This window comes from Oryza brachyantha, chromosome 8 (assembly GCF_000231095.2).
Source record: "Oryza brachyantha chromosome 8, ObraRS2, whole genome shotgun sequence".
Classification (NCBI taxonomy): domain Eukaryota; kingdom Viridiplantae; phylum Streptophyta; class Magnoliopsida; order Poales; family Poaceae; genus Oryza; species Oryza brachyantha.
The window spans coordinates 11,136,708-11,159,721 of NC_023170.2; the positions used below are offsets into that span (position 1 = coordinate 11,136,708).

The 23,014-nt window shown below is 37.7% G+C and overlaps 1 protein-coding gene and 1 pseudogene across 1 annotated transcript; one reads left to right on the plus strand and one right to left on the minus strand.

Annotated features, from left to right (window-relative positions):
• Positions 1-2,992: 2,992 nt before the first annotated feature.
• Positions 2,993-5,768, minus strand: LOC102699423 (annotated as a pseudogene).
• Positions 5,769-17,560: 11,792 nt separating this feature from the next.
• Positions 17,561-20,210, plus strand: LOC102699705 (AP-4 complex subunit sigma). The gene is made up of 4 exons (XM_006659316.2): positions 17,561-17,845; positions 18,066-18,152; positions 19,723-19,791; positions 19,894-20,210. Exons 1-4 carry the CDS (start codon positions 17,705-17,707, stop codon positions 20,026-20,028), a joined length of 432 nt encoding a protein of 143 aa, XP_006659379.1. The 5' UTR covers positions 17,561-17,704; the 3' UTR covers positions 20,029-20,210.
• Positions 20,211-23,014: the final 2,804 nt, after the last annotated feature.

The following is a 23,014-nucleotide window of genomic DNA, read 5'->3' on the forward strand; positions in this document are numbered from 1 at the left end:
TGAGTTATACATATTTGTTGCGGATGACTTTTTCAGTTGAAATCATTTAGTATTTGAAAAAATTTTGTTTAAAGTTGTCATATTTTTAAATTCAAATTCAAATTGTTCAAAAAATGTTATATAGCAAAAATAACAAAGTAGAAGTTATATATCTCGATGAGTTATACGTCTTTGTTGTTGATGACTTTTTAAGTTGAAATCATTTAGTATTTCAAATATTGTTTGAAGTTGTCATATTTTCAAATTCAAATTCAAACTGTTCAAAAAGTTGTTGTATAGAAAAATGAACAAAATAAAAGTTATATATAATGATGAGTTATACAACTTTATTGTTGATGACTTTTTTAGTTGAAATGATTTAGTATTTGAAAATATTGTTTGAAGTTGTTTTATTTTTAAATTCAAATTTACATTGTTCAGAAAATGTTATCTAGCAAAAATTCCAAAGTAAAATTTATATTAATGTGGTTGTGTTAAATGATTGTGTTTGTGAATGAATATATATGAATTGGGGAGGACGTGACATCGTGGCCCAGGGGTTAATACGATTAATATACTAATAAATTATAATTTCTTTCTCGGAAGCAATATTTAAAGGATTAAGCGTGCTTGGCCTAGAACAATTTCTTGATGGGTGCACGGCTAACCAAATGCCCGTCAGAGATGCCTAGAGAGGCACCCATATGACAAAGCCCATCAGAGATGACCACCAAAGAGGCCCACATATGACAAAATTTATTTTTTTTGAGTATACTCATCTGTGACGCGCCTACAATCTAGGCCCGTCAGTGATGAGGGTCATGTGTGACGGGCCATAATTTTGGCCCGTCAGAGATGAGAGTCATCAGTGACGGGCCATAATCTAGGCCCGATTGAGATGAGTGTCATCTGTGACGGTCGGATGCCCGATTGAGATATTTTCTCACATCACTGACCTTAGTTTAGTGACAGAAGCCATGCCCGATAGAGATGGCACTTTAAGCCTGTTAGAGATAACCGATTCCGTTCTATTACGAAACACTTGTTGCCAATGTGCAATCAGGGGAGTTTCTCCAAAACTCCCTGAAAGCCCTATGGATCAGCTTTGTTCAGATCAACGTACCTTGCCAAGCCTCATGAACTTCACCATGATTTTTTTTTAATTTTTAAACTTTTTAATAAATAATTTTATTACTAAACCTCGAGAGAAAATATTTTCACCGTATAAACCTTTGATCACGTCAGTGTTGGTGGTGTGGCAAAACAAGCCACCATCTGGCATTAATTCTTGAGTGAAGTGCACCAGCGGTCCCTAAACTTGTGTGCATGTGTCATCTAGGTCTCTGAAATCTCAAAATGCATTTTTGGGTCCCTGAACTTGTCCGGAGGTGTCATATAGATCCAAACGAGCTCCGATCCTCTCCATCCGCTGACATGGCATGCCACGGTGGCGTCTACGAGAAGAGAGAGAAAAAAAAATAAAGAGGAGAGAGATACTGACATGTGGGACTCACATGGCCCCACAAACACGTAGGCGCCACCGTGGCATGCCACGTCAGCGGATGGAGTGAGTCAGAGCCCGTTTGAACCTATATGATACCCCCGGACAAGTTTAGGGATGTAAAAATATATTCTAAGAGTTCAAGGACCTAGATGACACATGCATATAAATTTAGAGACCGCTGGTACACTTCACTCTTAATTCTTTATCAACGCCATGGTAGCCCTGAGGGTAGTACTTCGTCAAGTTGATCGAACTCAAGCTCCTGATCGCAACAACCCAAGAATGAATCAATGCAAACCAATAAATAATTTCGCACTGTAACTTTGTACCAGATGAAATGCTCTCTGAATCTCTAATAACCTCCAAGATCGTGTTACATCCGAACTCTTTTCGCTCTATCTTTTTCTTCTGCTTACGCCAATTGAAGCCAAAATTTAATTTTTTTTACCTTAAATTTAAAGTTAATTTTATGGTTCTTACCGAAGTTTATTTTCCATGGTATATATACACACACGGAGGCCTACACAGCGCGCCACAGAAACGTTGCGTCCTACGAAGCAACGTAGCGCGTCACACAGCGATCAACCAACCAACCTCCATGTCAGCCCACCCTCGTGCCACCACCACCACCCCCAACAAAAGCTAGTGGAGTTGAAAAATAACTGACAGATATGAGTATTGCGTTAAAAATAACTTATATATGCGTAGGGTGTTTACTAAGATGCATTGTGCAGTTAAAATGTAGTTGATGACAACATGAAAGGAATATGTGCATTTACTGTTTGAGTAGTTAAAAATTAACTTTCGTCATACATTCAACCCCACTACCAGTGTGTTAGTTAAAAATTAACTCATACGCCTAGCACGTGTTGTATTGTTCGATAAGTTAAACTTTAACTGTATAGTATAGCAGCATGACGTGCATGATTGCTAGTCGTGTCAGTTAAAAAATAACTCAGTATGTGTGCAACGTGTTCTTGAGTTAAAAATTAACTCGTGTTCACTGGCTTGTATTCGTGCCTTACTAAGTTAAAATTTAACCAAAAGGAGTCAAAGCTTAACTCACTTAATTCAGGGACAACCCGCAAGTAATTCAAAAAGTTAAAAAATTAACTGTAGCGTGCAAAGGTGGGGTGGTTGCTCTGTTGGTGGATGGTGTGGGGTCTGGTTGTAGTGTGTCACGTGTTGTTTATTACGTAGCGCTTTTATAGTAGTGTGTGTATATATATATATGTGTGTATTGTGTGGGGTACGATCATACTTTACTACTTTACTTCCGTGAGAAACGTGAAGAAAAGAAAATAAAATAGATCACATATTACTCAGTTGTTCACTAGAAATGGGCATTGGTATATCTCAAGAGCTTTTAGATTCCAAAACAAAAAATATAACCGACATAGGCAAATGTGTGCCATTAAGTATAGTTAACTATAAACATAGGTACAATACGATTTAATTGGTATGACTATTTTTCTCAACAATAATGTGCATGGGACTATAGCCAGTAGATTACATCACTTCTCGTTCAACATGAAGTATTGGTTGCAGAAAAAGATCATTTTTCTTGCAAACGGTTATGCCAAATTTCTCCTCCGTATCCATCTTATCTATTGTTACACCAAGAGGGAGACGCCAATCGAAGTGGTATAGAAGAGCGGTGAGGGCCAATTCCAATGTGGCATTTGCAAATGTTATGCCTCGACACATTCTTCGTCCTGCTCCAAATTGTATAAACTCAAAATTTTTGCCGCTAAAATCAATATTTGTCTTCTCAAAATGCTCAGGCATAAAGACTTCCGCATCATTCTAACATCTAGGGTCCCTACCAATAGCCTAGATATTCGCAATCATGATTGCTCCCTTCGGAACATTGTATCCAAGGATTTCACATGACTCCTGGCACTCTCTTGGGACAACTATAGGTACTACAGGGTGTAGTCTCAATGTTTCCTTAATAATGTTCTTGGGATACTTCAAATTAATCAAGTCATCTTCAGTTACTCTAGATTTGCCTTGCAAAGCATGTCGTATCTCTGCTTGTGCATTCTGCATCACTTCAGGGTTCTTCACAAGCTCTGATATGGCCCATTCAAGTGCTTTTGATGTTGTATCACTTCCGGCCCCAAACATGTCCTGGATAGAAACCATTAGTATTTTACCTTCTTACAAGTTTAGCTAGATTAATGCTATCCACTTTGGTGGATGACGCAAGAAGAACAAGATGAAGAGTTAACAATCGTTTATTTCTCAAATACAATGCATAAAGAATACATGCAGTCAAGAAAATCACACAACACTATATATGCAACATCTATTAATAATTGATTTTTGAAAATTACAACAACAGGTTGTCATGAAAAGTATTACTCTTAGTGGTACATGTTTTTAAATAGTTTCATGAATACGTGTGTGTATATACTCCCCTTATTTTGGGTGATGCTATATTTTGGGTGAATAATAATCTAATAGGTGATGCTATATTTTGGGTGGCTCTTCTAATTGACAAGATATTGACATACATGTGTGTCTATATATATACACACATCCATATATATACACATATATGCGTGTGTGTGTATACTCCCCTTATAAGATAACTATTCTATACCCTCTCCTTCCTAAGGCCTAAAAATCATCTCCCACATCAACCAAAGGCTGGTCAATGAGATCCATCCACAGATCAACCCTCTTCTTTGCTTCTCTATGTCTATCTAAGCCCACCTTTTATCTCGTAGGAACTAAGTAATAACAGTACAGTTATCGTTCAATGCAGTAACAACTCAGCTAATATGTACAATGTCGAAGTATAGCTACCCATGAGGGTTCTATTTTTTAAAGCAATTTTTTATGACAAAGTGGTGAAAATATTTTTTAAAATAATATTCAAGGTGAGAAATAAATTTGTCTAAAGTTTAAAATCTTAATATATCTATAGAAATTATACAAGTATAATATTATGGTAAATAGTTGCACAGTAACATTGTAGCTTGTACCTATTAGCGCTCCCTTTTCAAACCATTCGTGATACTCCATAAAATGGTTTTATCAATTGCACACACCACTACCCATGCAAATACACGTTGCATATATTGGACACATATGTCCACTAAACTCAATTTTAAATCCTACATATTCTCTTGCCAACAATATATTTGCATGGTTTTAGAAGTTAGATGTTCTGTTTTAAATTTTATGATGATAATTAAATAATCTTCCGTGCAAATACCTTCTCCTTATATTGAAATATAAATGTGACATGATTAAATAGAATTCGAGTGGTAGTCTGGATAATATTGATACATACGACCACGACGGCTTTAACGGTTGCCATGGTGAGAGTGCCATCGTCTTCTTCCTCGTGGATTCTCAGGAGAGTGCTCAACAAGCACTCCCTATCAGTATCACCGATCGTGTCGTCGTCGCCGCCGTCGTGAGCTGCTGCTTTCTTCTTCTCCCGGTGTTTCTCGATGGCGCGGTCCACCAGCTCGAATACCCTGGCGTTCAGCACCTTCATGTCGCGCACCGTGCTGCCGACGGCGCGGAGGAGCCTCGACGACGGGAACAGGTCGGCGACGGCGAACCCGGTGAGCTTCTTTGTCACGCTGTCCACCGTCTCCAGGAACTCCTCCCGCCACACGAAGCAGTCCCCCATGACGGCGCGCAGCGCCAGGTCGGTGACTGTCTCGGCGATCTGCCTGCTGACGTTCACCGGCTCGCCACCGGCGGCGGCGGCGATGCCGTCGACGAGGCGCGCCACCTGCTCCTCGCGCATGGGGCGCAGCGAGCGCACCCGCTTCGCCCCGAGCAGCTCGGCGGTGCAGATCCCGCGGAGGTGGCGCCACAGCTTGCCGTAGGGAAAGAAGGTGATCCCCACCCTGTCGCCGATGCTCTCCCGCAGGGTGACGCTCATGGCGCGGGTGGAGAAGACGGCGTCGTGCGTCTTGAGCATCTCCCTGGCGGCGTCCGCGGTGGAGGCCACCACGACGGGGAGCTCGCCGAGCCGGAGGTACATGACGGGGGCGCCGCACCGCCGCGCGAGGCCGGCCAGCGTCCGGTGCACCAGCCTCGGGGTGGGGCTCAACGCGAGGTGGTGCAGGCTGCCGATCACGGGGAGCCGCCATGGCCCCGGGGGCAGCGGCCTCGGTCCTTCCGCGCCACCGCTAATCCTGCGGCCACGACGTAGTGCCGGCGACACGTAGACCACGGCGACGAGCAGAGGCAGCAGCAGTACCAGCAGCAAGTCGAAGCTCCATGGGAGATCAAGCAGGTTACCCTCCATAGCCATGGCGTTTAGTATATTGCACCGTGTGATTCGATTCAGCGATAATAGCCCTTCGATCGAGCTGACAGCATTTATAGGAAGCAGCTTAACTATGAGCACCGATACGGAAGCAGCAGGAACTACTATAGAACAAGTTATCTATGATGGACCTAAACCTATATTTATGACAGACAATAATCTAATCAGTGATGAGTGGTCACTGATGAAAAAAACCTATCATTAACGGGCCAAAGTCCGTCACCAATGAGCATCATCTTTAACAGGCCAAAAATAAAGCATGTCACCGAAGTGCTCATAGGCTGTCACGGATGACTCATCTTTAACAGGCTAAAATTATGGCCCGTCACGGATGAGTCATCTGTGACGGGCCATGAGATACGTATATTTGTTTGTTTGACGCAATGACGTTCATGACTTTTAAATTTATGTTTAATTGTTCTTTTATTTAAAATTTCTGCATAAATATGCAAAATTATAAATTATGTTTAAAATCCTTTAATAATAAATCATATGTATACTCCTATAAAAAATTAGTAGTGGTGGTGGTGGGTGGAGGTGAATGTGCTGCTACCCACCCCCAACTCCCTCTTATTTTTTTAAAGAAAAAAGACCTATATAACAAATCATTTTTATTAACTCTATTTTAATATGGTGCTAATGATATTTGTTAATAAAATTTCATTATCACGCATGGGCGACTTACTGGTCATAACGAAATAATGAATAATTGTATAAATTTTTTAATAAAAAGAATGACCAAATTCATATGTTCACAGAAATTAACAGGATAAAACTAAAAAAAATAGAGTACAATATTATATGAGTGTATATCTCACTCATAGTATTAAATAAACATCATAGAATGCCGGAGATACTGCAATATTTGACTACATATAAACCTATATTATGACTGAGTATATATTAATAACACGTGTCGAACTATTTAACCAAGTGAAGATGAAGGTTCATGCAAGAAACTTAAATGCAATATTTGAGTAGATATCAACATATATTATCACTGAGTATATATTAATAGAGCAATTTTACGGTCCTTGAAAAGATACCATGAGGTATCAAATTTTTAGAGTAAATTTTGATATCTCACCGTACCTAGATACCAAAAGATACTAAAATTTTACACTGAAATTTTGATACGTCATGATACCTTCTTAAGTACCATAAAATTACTCATGTGTCGATCTATTTAACCAAATGAAGATGCAGGTTCACGCAAGAAACTTAAAATAAACGTGGTATGATACGTGCTCAATATCCCAAGAAGTCTTATGAGTAATATACTACATGTGAAAAATGATAATAGCGTCATCTTAAATATTAAAAACCCGAAGTAATACTGTATAGTGAAAGACGGCAATAAAGATATAAAGGTATAACATACCTGACGTATACATGACAATTTTAAACCTATTTGGTGACTGCTAGTTTTTACCCACACATATTTATGGATGACCATTGTAGTATAAAGCTCCAGAGCAATTTTCCTATCCTTGATAAAGTGATGAAAGGTATCACTTTTCGTAGCGTAAAATTTAGTACATTTAATTATACGGTATCTCGATGTATCAAAATTTATATCGTAAATTTCGATATCTACAGATATTTTCTCTAAGATGGTAAAATCACCCTTAAAGCAGCCACTGCTATGACAGCTGCCACAGGGGATGACTTCTACTAATGCAAGTTTTGATTGTCTTAATTAAGATTTAGTGACTACATGAATTTGGAAATGTGCAGAGTCTGTTAAGGTCTTGATTATCTTTACGATGACCGAGAATGTTTATTGAAGCACGTACAAGGTGCAAGGTGCACTGCATAGGTCGCAGGCCTCTGATAAAATGCATGCATCCCTCTATTGTCCAGCAAGGAGGAGCAAATTCTAAGCCAATGTTGCCACAGAAGTAGGGCAAAGAGTTCCTTTTGAGCCAGCCAACTCTAATTGTTTGACTTTAATTATGAAGTCATGTTGGATCGCACGTTCTTATTATTTATGTATTTGTAAGGTATAACCAGTACATATAAGCCAACTCAAAACAGTATGGGATTAGAGATTTCAAGTAGAAAATTTGTATATTTTTTTTTGGATCTTTCTAGAGAAGGATGTGCACTGTGGGATGGGGCAAGGGGATCTGCAGCCAGCTGATTTCATTAATAAGCTTTTGGTGAAGAATTTAACTATGAGTTTTTTAATTAACGTTTTTAAAAAATATCTCAATATACTTTTCAAGAATAATATAAAAGCCCTTAAACTATACATTATACAACTACATATTAGTAAGGACGTATATATATTTGATACTCTCTCTATTTTTTTTATATGACGTCGTTGACTTTTAGTTACACGTTTGACCCTTCGTCTTATTAAAAAAATTATATTATTATTATTTATTTTGTTATAATATGATTTATTATTGTAGGATCTTTAAGTATACTTTGTAATTTTGCATATTTAGATATAAATTTTGAATAAGATGAACAGTCAAACGTAGAACGAAAAATAAAAGCGTTTCTATTTTTATTCGTTTCAATCTACGTACCATAGACTTCGATCACAGCGTAGCGATCGAAACAAATGAAAAATTCCGTTGCTGCAAAAACAAGGATTAATGAACTGTGACTTTGATCAGCCGTGTCCGATGACATCATGACATGATGCTTTGGCCGTCAATTAAAATAAAAGCGTGCAGCTCGTGTAAATAAGAAACTCAAGTCGACAAATAATATTCACGAGTACACAGAGGGTAACTTTATGTTGACTCATCGTTGCCAGTGGTAAATAAACTATCTCTACTGCCAACTTACTGGTCATAGCTTTTTTTTAGCTTATTTTGAGTATATATATAATAGATTGATCGTAAGTTTGACTCTAATTTCTATCTTCTGTTCTCTCACCTATATATTTAAGATGTTTTTTTAATAGTCCCATATTAGTGTGGAATGGCAAACCTCACCTTAATGGCTAGAAAATGAGGTGGAAAATCCCTTTACGATCCTACAGCTGGTATCAGAGCCTAACTAGTTTAATATCTCTGGCTCGATGGACACAGTGTATAAAGGCCTGATGATGGACTATAGGTACCTGCGAGACCCGTATACCTGATGGACCGTGGGTCGGTGGGGGCTCGGATACGGTGAAGGGGCGGTGAAGGCATGAGGGACACCAATGTGTGAAGGGGAAAAATTGTTGAATAATCTCACATTGGTTCTAGAGGGACGAAGCTCACTTCAAATGGCTAACTTTTGAGGTAAAAAGACCCTTCACGATCCTACATTTTTCTTTATGTGTATAAACCAGGGCCGTCCTCATGCTGCTATTCCGACTTAAAAAAGAACAAAACAGAAATTGAGAAAACTTGTGAAAGTGCATTAACATTATTATATTGAGATTTATGTTTACAAATTAATTAAGTGCATATAAATCACTCTCGTTTCAACTAAACGGTAGTTTTTCTCTCCTCCAAAGCTTATACAAGTAGACATGTGTTCTTTTATGAAGATAAATATTTTCTGATTTTTAAGAACTCTTTAATGCTATAAACAATGGATTTTTGTAGAAAACATTTTGGCGAAAAACAATGAGTTTAGCAGTTTGAGAAACGTGTATGCAAAACCAATGAAAAGTTAAGTAAACTATGTAGAGAAGAATGCAACCTAGTACATATATCCCTTGTTTATTTGTAAATGCCGTCACAGACTGGTGCAAAGCTTATTTCCCTCTGGGACTCAATGTCCAAACCGTTTATAATTTTCCAGATAGAAAAGGAAAACGCTAAATTTTTTGAATCAAAATTGCAGCGTTGAGATGCTCCGGGCCAAGTGTAATTACATATTACTTATACTATACTATATTTATAATCTGTGTTACAACGTCATTCATACAAATATTGACAATATAAACTTATATACATTGGGTCTTGTTTATGTCTTATGGCATATCTCTATCCTGTTTCTTCCATAGAGTAACCATACAAATATTGACAATATAAACTTATATACATTGGGTCTTGTTTATGTCTTATGGCATATCTCTATCCTGTTTCTTCCATAGAGTAACAAAAAGTGATTACAAAGTTTGTTGATAGATGGCCCCCTTTACCCATTCGCCCGAATATGCCCCGATGACATGTTGGGGCAATATGCCTCGTTAGCACGTTATGGCAATATGCCTCAGCGGCATGTTGAAGTTGACATGTTGAGACAATATGTCATGAGAGTGTTTTGTGGCAACATGTGTTTAATCCGTCTTGGAATATATGAACGCTATCAATGTCTCCAAGACCAGATAGCATAATCCCATAAAGGAAGGTTCAGATAGGGCAAGAAGAAGCTTATCAAGCAAGGCAACGAAGAAGCTTGTCGGACAAAGCAAGGAAGATGCTTACTAGTAATGACTCCCGAGTATATTCTTGCAAGATGTCTAAGGACCAGCACTTGAGTGCACTTAAGTACTTAGGGCAGCTAGCAAAGTGGTCCCAAGAAGCCGAAGACATTAGGGCTGTACCCTCAAGCTATATTAGTAACTGCCTAGGGGTATTTTAGTAATTGTACAAGGAGAGTCTGGGACTATAAAAGCCCGTACCCCAGCCCTGTAAAATTCAAGGTTAGTTAATGTGAATAGTGCCAAGGCATTTGAGTATATTCTGTACTTAAGTTCTTTTTGTATTTGTAACTAGTATTCAACTTTATTGTTGTATGTGTCCCTAACCCTAGTATATATAGTCTCGTCAGGTTCCGATGAGATGGTTGTCAAACAAGTTGAGGCCTTCTCAAATATTATGGCTTGTGTACCTACGACTTGATCTTCATGGGTCTGATTGTTGTGTGTTGTGTGAATCATTTCTAAGTCAATGTATTTATAACGGGAAGTTTTAGAGTACTCCACATTTTTTTTCTTTGTTCGTTCATTGCCCATCAATCTAATTATTCAAACTCCCTGCGTCACAAAATATGTTTGTTTTTTAGTTTTTGGATATAATCTTTAACTCTTCGTCTTATTTAAATTTTTTGTGATTAATATTTTTATGTTCACTAGATGATAATATATGAATAACACTTTACACATGACTAATTTCTTTGATCTTTTTTTATAAAATTTTTAAATAAGACGGATGGTTAAATGCTAGTCGACACAGAAATTAAAAATGAAGTTTTTCTAAAATAGGTGTAGTATTTATCTTAACTAATTGGAGGTTATAGAATATAAAATAGAAAATAAATAAATTCTATTAATCTAGCTATACACAGATTGTTACGTATAAAAAAGTATTAATGAAAATTCTCTTCACTTGCCTTATTTTCGTATTTGGATTACAACATGTAAAACGCATTAGCGTATACATATAGATCCACTACATATATATACTGAGTATGAATAAACCAATTCTAATAGAAGAATATTGTAAGATCATAGTCATTATTAATATTTTGTGATGAACAATTGACTTGTAAATTGATAGAATTTGGTTTGGAAACAATTACAGTGTTGGTGTCGATGTGTATAACTAATATGGGTCAGGTTACGATATCTTTGCCCGAAAACGGTTGATTTGTCTATGTGTGCAGGTGACTTGAGGTCAACTGTGATCAATGGTGAGGATCATGACTAGGTTTAGGTAGTAACTGAGGTCTGGATGGTCGGGATACCATGTGACATGGTTGGACTAGAGTTGTGATCCTTGAAGATCAATATCAGTCAACGACGGCGGGATCGTGACTAGGCTTAGGGAGGAGCTGAGGTCCGAACGATCAGAGGATGCTAGGTGACGATGTTGAATACGATGTGACACATGGTCGAGAAAGACCGTGTGAGAATCGGATTAAAATTGGATGAGAAAAAAAAAGAAAATATACATATGTGACGTGGCTGAAGGCTCCAAGTAGCTGGCTAAGTGGATGTTTGGATCGTTATGGTGGTTGGTTCATGCAGCAACAAACGACAACGATTGAGTCCGATACATATGTGACAAATATGTATGGATGTCATAGGTGTGTATGCATGGCAGACAATGTACGTGATCGTACGTGCGAGGCAGTTCACGATGGTAACGGAATTCGCTTCAGTCGGCCGTGCGGCTGCGAGAGTCCGCGGTAGAGTTCGATTAATTATTTCGTTTGAATCCTATTCGTTGTTAGAGATAAATTTTTTGGTATAAATACCTACTGAGGGGTATGCCCCTGGGTGTTTTTTTGTGAGATTTAGAATTAGACAATTTTGAAAGGGGTGTTGTTGATGCACTTTGCAAATACCAATTGAAGCAATAAAGTTTAGATCATTCAGTCCACATATTCTACTTTCATCTACAAGTATTTCTCTGGATCTCGACGACCTGATCGGTGGCACAAGAGCGGCGACACAAGAACGGTGTAACCAGAGGTAATATTTTATTTTCGCTAAAAGATTTAGATTTATGATATACCTACCATTCACACCCCTATAGTACGTGTGTTAAACTCTATTTCGATCCTACAAATATGAATAAAATTAAAACTCAATGATCAAAATCTCATAAAATTCAATTTTGATATTACAATATAAGATTTAGGATATAAAAAAATTTCAAAGTCATAAATAAAGATTTAAAGTTTTGATTTTTATTTCATTTTTCTTTTTGATATCCAGAATTTGAAAGTATAAACCAATCTTGTATTTGTTTTAAGTATAAATTGTAGTAAATTTACTTAGTCATATTGAAATGAAAAAAATAAATTAATGTGTTACTTTATTTTGTCATTAAATCAATAAAGACTATTCATTGGCACTACTTCTTTCCTCTCTTGCTCCAATATGCTAATAGTGATGTGAAAATATTTCTAATCAAATAAACATTTAATGGCTAGGATTTGATGTTAGTCTTGGCACGTAAAAAGTAAGAAGAGCACCCTAAGAGGGCTCATTTATAACCCTGTGTCCCTCTGTATAAACGAGGGACATGTAGAACTGGTGTCTTGTTCGTAATTTTAGTTATACATACACTTACATACTATTGGCTCTATTTCATAATATAACATATTTGACTTTTTTGGTCGTAACGCTTAACCATTCGTCTTATTTAAAAATTTAGTACATATATAAAAAATTGACAAGTCGTGCTTAAAGTTTTTTTATAACAAAGTAAGTCCCAAAAAAATAAATGATATTTCTATAATTTTTTGAATAAGACAAATAGTCAAATATTATAAGAAAAAAGTCAAACATGTTGCATTATAAAACAAAATGAGTACTAAATATACTGGCATTATTTTGATTAAACTGAGAACTGGTGTCTCAAATTCTTAGGTGCAGTGCTTATATAGTTATATATCAACCTTTGATTTTGTCCCCACCACCCATCTTCTGCATTTCCCCTCTTTCCCCTAAGTTAAAGGGAAACGTCCTGCAACAGCACTTGTTACTCGAGTTTCGGTAATCTAAGAATTGGTGGCATCGGAAGAAAGTGCACTGCGTCCTCAAGCTTTTCAGGTGCATCGGTGAAGCCAATGGCGGAACCGTTGTTAGACAAACATGGATGGTTGCTCAGAGTTATGGGCTCAACATCTGAGTTCACGCGGAGCAGAGATGTCTCTTGAAAGTGCATCTACTCCCCTAATTTATTTTAGTGATTAATGATAATCAAATAATGATGTCTAATGAGTTTGTGAGAATGTGAAGGTATATCTAGTCCTCATGAGAGAACTTGTTGCGCCAACCACGTTACAAAGAGAAAAAAATCGGTATATTTGTGTTGGCATGTGTGTTTATTTCAGAATTTAAATCAACTAGAAATGTTGTACTGTAAAGAGGGGTGCGCAAATAAATTCTAGGAATGAATCCGGTGCTCAGAAATATATTTGAAGTGCATCTTTTGCTTTCTTTTTGAACTTGTGCTGGAATTTACGGAAGTTCTGAAGGTGTCTAAGGAACTTCCGAAGAGGTCAGATTCGGTTCTGTAAGAATCATGAAAGTCCCGAAGGTTGTGACTGAAACTTCTGAAGACTTAATTTTTTACAGTTGACTTTGAATTGTCTAAAGTTGGGGCTCATATTTTTGAACTGACCGAAAGTTCTAAAGAGGGCTTTCGGAAGTTTGGAAGAGAGCATCTTTTCCCTCCAACGGGGAGAAAATGAGTGGGGGTATAAATACCCCCTCCCACCCCTAAGCTAGCGTTGCTGCTTACATTGCTTACTCTTTTGGCCTTTGGCTTGATTTCTTGAGATTCACTTTGAGACTTGCTTTCTCACTTCCTCCTCTCTACGATTCTAAGTGATTTGGATTTTGTATGTGTGAGAGTTGGTTGATTTGATTTGGTTGGAGTGCTCGGTGTTGACTTCGTGAGAAATTTCTTAAGCACTAGATTCATCCCCAAGAACTCGTTGCAAGCTTGTTACTGTTGGTGGTTGAGAACACCTAGACGGCTAGGCGTCGTTCCTTAGTCACCAAAGTTCTTGTGGTGCGTTGGGAAAAGTTTGTGAAGGTTGAGTCTCGCCTCCGAAAAGGAAGAGACACCTCGAGTGAGGGGGGGTGCACGAGTCAGCCCCGAGAAAAGGGTTGTGGAAACCCAGCTCATGTTTGGGCTCTTCAACGGAGAGTACAATCCCCTCGAGAAGTGTAACTTCGGTAAAAAGACTATGTGCCTACTTGTAGTGAAATCTCTCTAACTTATGATTTGAGTTTTACTTTTGGTTGCCGCATGTACTCTAGTTGCTGATTGTGCAAAGCTTAGAGGTAATTTGCTTACTTGTGTTTTAGTTGGCTAGATCTACTCATTTCTTGTTATAGATCTGGTGCTGTCGTAAGTTCCGAAGATCAACGGAACTTTCGATGGTCGGAAGTTCTGAAGCCCTGACCGGAGCTTCCAAAAGTTTCAGCTTCCGCCTTTTAGGTTTAACTTTTAAATCGCCTATTCACCTCCCTCTATAGGCCTTGATATACTCTTTCACCTATCACTGTAGTGTAGATGTCAAAATATGATCTGACATGTCACACACGAAGTCCTGGAAGTCGTTTATCAGAAGGCTCAAGTAGAGGACCTAAATTCTTATAATACACGGGCGTTCCAGTCAGTTGGATCCTGCACCTGACAAGATGAAGAATAAAACAAACTGATCGGCTATCAAGCCATAGGTAATAAAAAAATCTAGCCGATCGAATGTTGATGTTGTAGCGTTTAGCCGATAGGATGAACGATCAGCTGTAAAAAGCTTGATCGGATGATAAAAATAGACTTGAATTAAATATTAGACCAATGTAATTCGCCAAGTTACTTATTAATCTTAGTCGATCGGACGAGCCCGTATAACCAGATCGAACCAATCGGCTTGATTTATTTAGATCGGCCGTTATTTATGTTACATCGGCTTATGAGGATTGCATGCAAATTGGTTTTGGCCGATCGCACCACATGATTCATTGTTTATTCCAAGTAATTCATCGGTTTATTTATTAGCCTTATCGATCTTCATGTTTCCTATAATTATATCATGGTCGACTGCATACTGTCTTGGTTAAGTTCGATCGATGTATCTTTGGTTCGATCTGGTTATCGGGGCTCGTCCGATCGGCTAGGATTAATAGGTAACTTGGCAGATTACGCTGGTCTAATATTTAATTCAAGTCTATTTCTATCAAGTTTCTAGCCGATCCAAGTTTTTTATAGCAGATTGTTCATCCTATCAGCTAACCGTCGCAACGTCAACATCTGATCAGCTGGATATTTAGTCACCTATCGACTCGATAGCCGATCGGCTTGTTTTACTGTTTATCTTGTCAGTTGTTGGATCAAACTAACTGGCTCACCCGTGCATTCTAAGAATTTAGGTCATGCACTGAAGCTGTCTAAGATTAACTGCCAGACCTTCGTGTGTGACACGTCAGATCATATTTTTGACATCAACAGATATTCGAGTGGACTCACCAATCATTCATATTCATATGTTGTTTGAGGTTGGTTGGAGGTGAGGATATTCTATGGTACTAAGGCCCCGTTCGGCACCCCATGTTGGATATCTAAGCGCTCTCGTTTTTCACGCGCACGTTTTCCGAACTGCTAAACGGTGTATTTTTTGCGAAAATTTTCTATAGGAAAGTTGTTTTAAAAAATTATATTAATCTATTTTATATCTTTTAATAATTAATAATTAATTAATCATGTACTAATCTATTACCCTCTTCCGCGCCGGATAACTTACCTTCTTCCCCCCTCTAGCTGAACACGGCCTATGTGTGGAAGATCATTTTTCATAATTCATGAAGAAAATCAGGGGATTAAACCATTATATTTTTTCCAATAAACTTTAAATTCAATAAGAATTTAGAAGTTGAAAGTGCTACTGAACGTGCTTCAAGAGTAAATTGTTTGTTCAAAATTTCGAATACAAATTTATAGGAAAATTTCACCTTGCATCTCTGAAAACAAGAGACATTCGCTCAATCCGTTTTGTTTAATTTGCAAACAATTTTTCGCTTGCATTAAGCTTTCCATGTGCAACAAAACAAAAGACCCCCTGTTACAGAAGGAAAATTTCTTCCACAAACACAGGAAATAAACATATCTAATATATTTCTCTAAACTCATAAATTGTTTCATGTGCGTTTAGAGACTGTTCATCGCTGTCATGGTGATGCCATACTATACATATGTCAAAACTCTAACCAGGCATAACTCCCGGTTAACTAAATAAGTTACTATACTGTAAGTTAATGTCTTGTACGTTGTTGTAGTTATTTTGTGTCTACACGGCCTGTAAATATAAGTTTGTACTAACGAGAAAATTATGGTGAGTTAGATGATCACCATGTTTGCAAAAAGTAAAAAAACCCCAAAATATGCAAAGGTTGTTTAAATTATACTCCCCTATTTTTTATTTAATACCGTTGGCTTTTTCAATCCATGTTTATCCATGCGTCTAGTTTAAAACTTATTTAAAAAATATATAAAATTATAAATTATATTTAAGGTGTATTTAGTAATAATTCAAATAACAACAAAATAATTAATAATTATATTAATTTTTTAGTAAGATAAATGATCACATGTAGACCCAAAAGTTAACAAAATCAAATAATAAAAAGGTAAAGTGAGTATTATTTTAATCAACAATAATACAAAACCAGACGAAAACAACCTGAAAATATGGCTGTGGCTTCTAATGCAATCTACTCTACTATAATCAGGAAACAATTTATTCTTTTCAATATTCTTTCTTCACTACAACCATGGACAGCGACTTTAAATTTAGCTGACAATAAACAGTCCACGTATAAATAGTAGGAATACCTTTTTTGTGAATTTTTTAATTTTAAAATTAAACTCCACCCATTTTTATTTCTAGATCAACTTTTTTTTAGCATGCCGCCCTGTCCAACAATACAGGGCAAAAAACTCTTCCACGCCATTGTAGATTGGCTTTGTTTCGATTCTGTCACGTTAGTTTCGTATGTGTGGTCAAACTTGTCATGACCGGACAAAGGGAATTGTTGTTTTTTTTAAAAGGAACCAAAGATATATTTGTAAATAAAAAATAATTTAGAATAAAACTTTTATATATACGTATTCATAATAATCTAAAACAGAAGTCTCAACAATAATATATGATAAAAACACTAAAGAATCAACTCTAGGTTTAAAATAAAAACTTAAATTTTGGCTTATAAGTATGATCAGAAGCGAAAATATGAGGATGGAAGTAGCCGAAAGATACCTATGACAAAGTGATCAAACTTTTTACTGGGGTTTATTTTTGCACACAAAATTAATAATTCGAATGGTTTTTACTCAAATGTGAAATCTGAGACCGACAGACAAAATAAAACTGAAAAAGAAAAAAAAAGAGTAAGAAACAGCAAGTTGCCGCAGGTGCGAGGCGAGAGCTTCAGAGTCGCGAGGTTGAAGACGACGCCTTGGAACAGAACAAGGAAGAGAGAGGGGGGAAGAGGTCGCCACGCCATGGGGATCCGGTTCGTGCTGTTCGTGAACAAGCAGGGCCAGACGCGGCTGGCGCAGTACTACGAGCACCTCTCCATCGACGAGCGCCGCGCCCTCGAGGGCGAGATCGTCCGCAAGTGCCTCGCCCGCACCGACCAGCAGGTACTCCCCTCCCCCCACCCACCCGATTCCCTCCTTCCTCCCCTTCTTGGATCCAGGATCTCCTGCCGCCGCCCAAATCTCGGGGCCTCCGGATTTGGGGGGAAAGGAGGAGCCTCTTTGTGTTCTTGGATCTGGATCCGTACAGGTTCTTCGGGGGTGGGGTGTTCATCCCTGTCTCGTGATGATCTGATATCTGTGAACCCGTGCGGTGCGAGTGCAGTGTTCGTTCGTGGAGCACCGCAACTACAAGGTGGTGTACCGGCGGTACGCCTCCCTCTTCTTCCTCGTCGGCGTCGACAACGACGAGGTACGGCTCCGGATATGGTCTATGGTGTTATGTCTCTCCCATGTTCACGAATTCAGATAGTGGTTGGTCCAATTAAGAACCTTTTGCATGGAAAAATGCAGCTAATTTGTTGAATTATCAATCACCAGCCGATGGTATTGCACACAGGATTGAGATTAGCAGGGGTGCACATTGTGTGTGTGCTAATGCATAATATATTTTTCTCAAACCAATCGTATTACCTCGAACCGTTTGGTATTTGTACTGTCGATTTATGCTTCATGGCATGACAATGCTCCCACAAGTCAAGTCTGGATTATTATTTTTTTTTAGTATAGGATAGTTTGACCCATGTCCTCCATCCCGCATTATTAGTTGCTTTAAGAGCAAACCCAGCAGCTCATGCATATGTGATCATCTATATGGTTCCTGGCATAGTTCCCACTTCTTCCATCTTGTATCAGGTGTTTCGGTTACTTTTTACTTCCTCAAGATATGCTTGCTAAGTACTCCCTCCTGTTAATTGTCGTTTTGGACTTTGACTATGAATAATTTGTAAAATATTTAATTTATAAGCATGTAGGCTATATGTATATATTAACCTTCAATTGTACTAATAAAATCATATAGTTGTATATATATTGTAATATAAAATAGTTGTCAAAGTTGTTTTTGGAAACAATGTCCTTATCCAAAACGACAAGTACAATAGAACCAGAGGGAGTAGTAATAAATGAAAGTAAGTAGTTATTGGCTTGGGGCTGTTATCAGTTCTGACAATCGTAAGGAGTGTATTAAACTAGGAATTTCATTCAAGAAGTATAATATTCCTTAATAATCTGGAAACATCATGCTTTGCAAATGAGGCTTTAGATCTTGTTCATCTGTCCTCTTTTGTGGATGGAAGTGTGCACAAGTATTACTACAAGTTATTACTATTGATTTATTCTTGGATGGAACTTTTTGCTATGGTTGTATTTTGTTGTGTCTAGTGAAGTGTAAACTACAAATATCTCATGAAAAATTATTTTCATTACTTTTATTGGTGATCTTGTGGTAGCAGTATTACACATTGATGACATCTCTGAGTATGAGTCACAGTATCTCTATCTTATGGCTGTTAACCGTATTCTAATTGTCATCTCCCTGATTTATTAATGAATGTTGTTACACTTACCAATCTTCCTTTCTAGTTTTTTCTGGTATCACTTCATATAAAAAATATAATGCATCCTTGTTTTATCTAAAATTAACATTTATGACACTTGACTAATTATTAAACTAAGAATATATATCTTATTGTCACTCTCATGCATGTGGTACGATTAGATTCGTTCTAGAAAGTACATGTATACAATGTTAATTTCGTAGTTGTCCACAACACATCGAGAGTAATTAGTGATCAAACTTATACTATTAGAGACCATGTCAATAACAACATCATATGATTTTGTACCAAGTGAGTACCTTTTAAAGCAATTATATATCTGATGGGAGTCAATTCTCCCTTCAACTAGTTTTGGCTGCAATTTACGTTGTAGTTTTCATCTAGGATCTGAATCATCACTATTGCTTGCACGACGTTTTGCAGAATGAGCTAGCTATTCTTGAATTCATTCATCTCTTTGTTGAAACTATGGACCGCCATTTCGGCAATGTGGTAATTTTCATTAATCCAAACAATTTTGTTTCTTGTGATTGTAAAGATACTCAGGCACATGACCATGCTGATGCTACTGTTGTTTTTCATCTGTTTCACCAGTGTGAACTGGACATCATGTTCCATCTAGAGAAGGTGCACTTTATGCTGGAGGAGATGGTGATGAATGGCTGCATAGTAGAGACAAGTAAACAGAACATCTTAGCACCAATCCAGCTTATGGAGAAAACTTCTTAGAGTAGCACTCTGTAACTACCTAGTTCATACTCTCTTCCTCTGTGGTGCTGTACCTTTCATCTAGTTGAAAGCATAAAACAATGTGTCTGCTGTTCTGCACATATTATTGAAATTAAGTGACATGAGATGATAAATTGCTTTTATTATGCTAAGTACAAAAATGCAATGCATTTGTTTTTTCAGTTTATTTCCTTTTGATTTTTTTTGACATAATTTTGATTTGTGATTGTGGGATATTTATCCATAACTATCACAGCCTATATTTGCATATACTTCGTCACAGAGTGCAATTGATGTGCGTAAATGAAACAAGTTTGCGAATATCTGGATGTGCATAAAAGCAACAAGTTTGTGAATATCTGGCTGTGCAGTTCCACCTTATTTGCATGTATCCGACCATTAATTTTTTTTTCTGTGTTTCATGTTTGCTGCAGTGGATCATACATGGTGATCAACAGTTTCTTTCTCTATTCTCAACATTTGTGTTCTAAAACTGTATGAGCAACTCTCCAATGCTGCAAAACTGTTAAATTAGAGGAAGCATCTTGTCTCAGTCGGCGTTCGTTGGAGGGACAGTAAGTCAACTTATCTCTGCGATCTCTGCGAAAAACGTAGTAATAGATTAGTATATGATTAATTAATTATTAATTATTAAAAAAATATAAAATAGATTAATATGATTTTTTAAACAACTTTCCTATAAAATTATTTTGTAAAAAGAACACCGTTTATCAATTAAGGAAGCATGCGCGTGAAAAATAAATTAACTAGAGGGGGTGGCCGAACACCGCCTTACTCGCACCACCACTACCTTAGCCTCTCTCTCATGGTTACTTGCACCACCTTATCCTGGCCTATCTCTCTCATGCAGGCCAAGTTTGACCTGGCTATAAGGATACACGTATAGCTGTTTGGTTGCTTGGTTTAGTTTAGACTAGCTGGTATGAGATTGTGTTTGGTAAAGATGTTAACGGATCAGATAATATCCGATCCTATCCTATCCAAATCCGTTTGAATTGAGTATGTGGTAGGGGTTTACAATTATCCGGCGAACATGGAGTCGGATTCGGATAGTGAGTTGCGGATTCCGATACAGATATTGTATTGTTAATATCCGGTGCATGCATATTATCCGATTTATCTGATAGACATTTTAGCGGATAATCCAAGTTTTTAGGCCACAAAGCACTCAATCAAAAGCCCATCAATAGCTCAAGTATTTTTAATTCAATATTGAATGATAATGTATTGATTACATGTACATATCACATCCGATCATAATAATCCATTTTCGAGCCAACTCCGTACCGACTCCACACTATTTCCAATATTTACAACAATCCGCATCCGAAAACATCTGCACCCACTCTGCATCCGCTTAAAAATATGGTTTAGGATATGATATGACAACTGTCCGTCCAAATCCGATCCGCTAACACCCCTAGTGTTTGGTTGCCTATACAAAAAGTAGGCTAAGAAGAGATTTTGTTTGGTTGATTGTATGTATAGTATGTATGGGTACCTATATTTTTTTGGTTGAGATGATCAATTTATGAATTAATATTAGTAATATAGATAAATTAAATAATTTCACGCACTAAATTAACCTATTTTTAAAGTATCATTGAGCTAATAACATTCTTGTAAATTCTTCCAATTTTAAGGAAAACTGAAAACAAATATCAGAGTCACAATAGATCACATCGTCTTTAGAAAAAATAATTAACAATCACGTGGTGATTATCTCTCCAGAGCAACCGGTTAGGGAAAGGATAGAAAAAGGGATAATCTCTTGCATGCACCTCAAATTTTGGCTAATCTCTTCTATGCTCCTGAATTTTCCTTACTTCCATATCCCTTCCGCTAGTTGACCATCTAATTTCAACAAAATTGATAATTTTACCCATTAGATAAACATATAAATATATGAATTACATTATTAAAAATGTAAAAGTTTATCTCATGAGACTATTAGTAGTTATGAATTTGCTGTGCGATACATTATTTATGAAAAAAAAATTCATAGATAATAAAATAAAAAATATGTATTTATTTTGTTTTTAAAAATTCAAAAAATAAGGACCGTTGATGTAAAGATAGGATTACCAATGTTCATGATATTTTTTAAGTGTTCCCGACAAAAAATATATTGTCCTATTAAATTTCAAATAAAAATTAATCTATTATATTGTTTTATTTTAAAATTTATGTTAGTTTTTTTCACTAATTATGTTTGTCTCATGAGTTACTTAAAATGCACACACTATGCACTCAAATGAAAATTTCAATCGTTTTTCAAGCTTATATATATTCAAACATAAATCATCGAGCGCATTGAAGTCTTTTGTCACAAACTTAACTGTGAAATAAAGGAAAATCTAACAGCAGGGATATGGAAGGGATCGGGTAAATTTCAAGGATATATAAGAGATTGAGTGAGTTTGTAGCTGTATATAGGAAATTTACCCTAAAAAAAATGGCGTCAATTTCCTCGCATGTTGCTTCTCTCTCCTCGCCGCCGAATCAATCCGTTCGCGTGACGCAACAGCCCCCGCAACGCCGTCCGCTGCAGATCTAGGGCGGCGATGGGGAGCGGTGCAGGCGTGGCGGCTAACAACGTCGAGCGGCGGACGGGGCCGCAGCAGCCCCACGACGGTTCTCGCTTTAGATCTAGGGCGATGGGCCCGCAGGAGCACGGTCAAGCAGGCGGACGGGGGCGGCGGCTGACAGCGTCGGACGAGCGCACTGGGCGGCGAATCGCGCGAGGTGTGAGGGACGGTGGGGAGGAGGAAGAAAGTAGGGGCTCGATGCGTTTGCATCCACGTGTACGCACTTGCTTCCGCGCCTGCACGCGCCGAGCTTGGCCTGAGCGACGCTCCCTCGCTGCATTTCTTGCGGCTTGGCTGTGGTGGCTACTTTTGCACCAGTTGAGCCTGGCTCGGTAAAGCATGCAAGGTACCAAACAATAACCAGTTGCATCCACTCA

Coding starts and splice junctions, on each gene's coding strand:
- LOC102699705 (XM_006659316.2), top strand. CDS start 17,705: ATGGGGATCCGGTTCGTGCTGTTCGTGAACAAGCAGGGCCAGACGCGG. Junction 18,153..19,722: donor TCGGCGTCGACAACGACGAG/GTACGGCTCCGG, acceptor GACGTTTTGCAG/AATGAGCTAGCTATTCTTGA. Junction 19,792..19,893: donor ACCGCCATTTCGGCAATGTG/GTAATTTTCATT, acceptor CTGTTTCACCAG/TGTGAACTGGACATCATGTT.